The sequence below is a fragment of the Setaria viridis genome, chromosome 5 (genome assembly GCF_005286985.2).
Source record: "Setaria viridis chromosome 5, Setaria_viridis_v4.0, whole genome shotgun sequence".
NCBI lineage: Eukaryota > Viridiplantae > Streptophyta > Magnoliopsida > Poales > Poaceae > Setaria > Setaria viridis.
The window spans coordinates 16,110,205-16,113,832 of NC_048267.2; the positions used below are offsets into that span (position 1 = coordinate 16,110,205).

At 43.1% G+C, this 3,628-nt stretch overlaps 1 protein-coding gene across 1 annotated transcript; it reads left to right on the plus strand.

Annotated features, from left to right (window-relative positions):
- The first annotated feature begins 1,199 nt into the window (after positions 1–1,199).
- Positions 1,200–1,844, plus strand: LOC117855676 (glutaredoxin-C1). The gene has a single exon (XM_034738056.1). The coding sequence runs from the start codon at positions 1,249–1,251 to the stop codon at positions 1,558–1,560; it is 312 nt and encodes a 103-aa protein (XP_034593947.1). The 5' UTR covers positions 1,200–1,248; the 3' UTR covers positions 1,561–1,844.
- Positions 1,845–3,628: the final 1,784 nt, after the last annotated feature.

The window sequence follows — 3,628 nt, forward strand, 5'->3', positions numbered from 1 at the left end:
ACATACCCTGCATATCTGATGAGGTGTGGGGGGCTTGCTTTTGGTGTGATTCTAGACATACAGGATATATAAGAACCAGTCATAGATGACATCGTGTCTTTGTATAGAATTTGTCTCCTCCATGCTGACTTGGCTTGACGCTGACCAGATTTCATGTACGACTTGGCACTTGTGGTTTTAGCGGAGTCCATAGGGTGATGTTGTTATGTACTTAATTATGCACACGTGAAGTTCATTTGCTTGAACAATGGTATCGCTAGGTTTAGTAAATTACCAACTAGTTGGAAAGAAGTATCAAACTAAAACCGCCATAGTGTTATTTCTGATGAACTTGAGTTCATTCCACACTTCACAGACATACCCTAACAAAGACCTGAAAGATTAGTATTGAATGGCCCAATCACTACATTTCAAATATGCATTAGATTGCTATGAAAAGCTGGCAGAAAAATATGAAACTACTTCAATTTAGACTTCGTATGAATCTAAAATGGTATTTTAACAAAGTTCCGTCCTGATCTCTACTCTAATAAGACCAGTATTCATTTCTTCACAGTGTTATTGTTGGTATTTTGGTATTGAAAAAGGGAAAAAGCGAAGACTTGTATTTCAAATGGATTTGATCAGTGAATTACGGCAACTTGTTTCAGCGACTCCTAGTTACATCTTATTCTGATTCCATAGCGGTGTTACATACTGTTGCAAATACTTCTGTTGAATGTTCCACATTTTACCAAACTTGCACATATTCTAGACTACTAAACGAAAATGATCTCATCAGTATCTCTCTCCTCTACATCTCATTCTCTCTCTTCTGACTTGTCGAATAGGATAGCCTAGAACTACAAAAAGGAAGATCCCTTGGCCTTATCAACATCCAAGGACGATCCATCTCGGCATCAGGTTGCTGCACCGCTGTTGCCGTCCAAATATTCCATATTCCACACTAATCCTTTTTATGGGAGTCGCAAGCTAAGGAAGAAGCCTGAACATTATCCAAACCCTTCCTGCACCGTACCTGTCGGATCGCTGCAAAACCCAATTTTGCCATCACTTCTCCATGCCTATATAAACCAGCCTCCATACACCAGTCATATGCAAAGCGCAAGTACTCAAAAAATCATACAAGAAGCAATCTGAGATCTTCTAGCCTACATTTTCGCTTTAGCTCTTCAAGGGCTCTTCACCCCCCCCCCCCCCCCCCCCCCCCCCCCCCCCCCTCCCCCCGCGAACAAGACCACCTGATCGATGGACCGTGTGACAAGGCTGGCAGCTCAGCGTGCGGTGGTGATCTTCAGCACGAGCTCCTGCTGCATGTGCCACACAGTGACGCAGCTCTTCCGTGAGCTCGGGGTGAACGCAACGGTGGTGGAGTTGGACGAGGACCCGCGGGGAAACGAGATGGAGAAGGCGCTGGCGAGGCTGCTGGGCCGCAGCACCGGTGTGCCAGCAGTGTTCATCGGCGGCAGGCTCGTCGGCTCCACAGACAAGGTCATGTCGCTCCACCTAAGCGGCAACCTCGTCCCTCTTCTGCGCAATGCGGGGGCACTCTGGGTGTAGCGTATCGTCCTGTGCCCTGAGTCAGCTCATAATATATACGAAGTTAGTTCTATAATCAGTCGGTGCAGAGGGCTTCAATATTTTGTAAGCGTACCTGATAATTTGAGGAGTGAGACTGAGAGTGTTTCCTCCCTCAAAATGCACTGGCCGTGGGCATAAATGTGACTGATGGGATAGCTTCATTTGCACCTTGATGGTGTGCTATAACAGTTCCTGGCATTGTATGCTGATCTAGCACATTCCAACTAACTACCATATATAATTGCAGTGCACTGTCTTTTTTAGATTATGGAGTCTTAACTTTTGGTCCTACACCAACTACAGAATGCACAATATAATGCTGTTAAACTCATGAACATCTAAACAGATAGACATCAAGATTTGAACCCTGGTAGATGGAGCCATGCACCACAGCTCCACCACCACACGAATGGTACTTTGCAGTGTCTGATGAGTAAAAGAATCGGCTGCTGCTTATCATGAGGGTCAGCACCGTGAAATTGCCACCAAGTTACCCCGATATTACGCACACGTCATGTCCTCCATCCCAGAGCTGCTTCCAAGGAACTTCATGGACACGAAGTTCATTTTCAATCACTACTAGAATCATAAGAATGGTCAACAGTTATTCAACCATCGGCCATAATCGGCAAAGACAATAGCCGAGCGTATACCGTCGGCAACCTCCCGTCGGGCACTCTTTGTTGGGCATTCCCCCATTTGCCGACTGGTGGTCGGTAAATCTATTGCTGACTGTATCTTACCGAACTGTCGGCAACTGTGAAGCTTGATCGACATGACTCAGGTTGGGGATTCGTTTCCTGACTGTTTGTTTTACCTATCGGTAATGTCAATTTCTTAACACCGGTGGAAAACTAGCATTTATTCCTTGTTGGTAGGGAGCAAATCTCCCCTCCGGGATAAACCAATCGAGACAAAAGGTGGTCTTTAGTCCCAGGTTGTTCAATCAGGATTAAAGCCTCCCTTTAGTCCCGGTTGGTAAAGGGCCTCCCACACCAGGCGCGGGATGGGGCCCTTTACTCCCGGTTGGTTTTACCAACCGGGACTAAAGGGAGCCCCTTTTAGTCACGGTTGGGTTTTCCAACTAGGACTAATGTCCTGCTTGAAATTTCAGGCGCGCGCTATGCAGGCGCCTGCATAGCACCTGTAATTTCATGCATCATGTACGTACCTCTTTAGTTAACCTTTAGTAGTTGAGACTTTTTTTATAATGAAATCAAACTGGTATTGAAACGAATCAAACTAGTATTTATACAATTACTATATATACAATTCTTAGTGTATATATATATATATACAATTCTTAGCATACTATACAAATCTTAGCGTATTATACAAATCAAACTATCTACGATCTTTTAAGGTGTTGCTCGGAGCGTCTAAATTTCATCCATCGTAATAAAATTCTCCTTGTGGATTTACCACCTCATCCATCAGGAATCCAATGAGACCTTCACATATTGCCGCTACTCTTTCCTTCTTCAAGAGTCCATGTTGAATATTTAACATCTATAATTTGGAAACATGTGAATTTTACACGAACAATTAAATATAAGGAGGTAGAAAATAATTAACTATTTATAGTTTTATTTTACGTACTTTATACTTGTGCGGCGGCGTCTTTCCCTTGGGTCCCGCAAAACTGTGCATGTGCTCACAGACATAGTAGCCATATAGATTATTCCTAGGTTCCTGTCTTAAGCACTTCAGTGGGAAAAAAATAAGTTATGAAATATTTGTATTATAGAAAATACAAAATGTGCAGACTTCATACATATCGGGAGGTCTGTGTTCCATGTAAGTTTTTCTTTGAATGGACCTTTGTGTGTCCTGATGAATTGTCTCCATGCGCTGTGGATTAAAATAATGAATGATATAGTGTTAGGTGAAAATTTAGGAAACAAACTTTTGCATAGAGATAAAGGTCCAGAATTATTACAAGCCTAGCATTTCTTGCATGTCTTGGTACTCCACCGGATCTTTCCTCAACAAATCGAAGATAGTGATGTGGCTTATTTCAGGCTCAATTATAATGAAGATCCAGTGG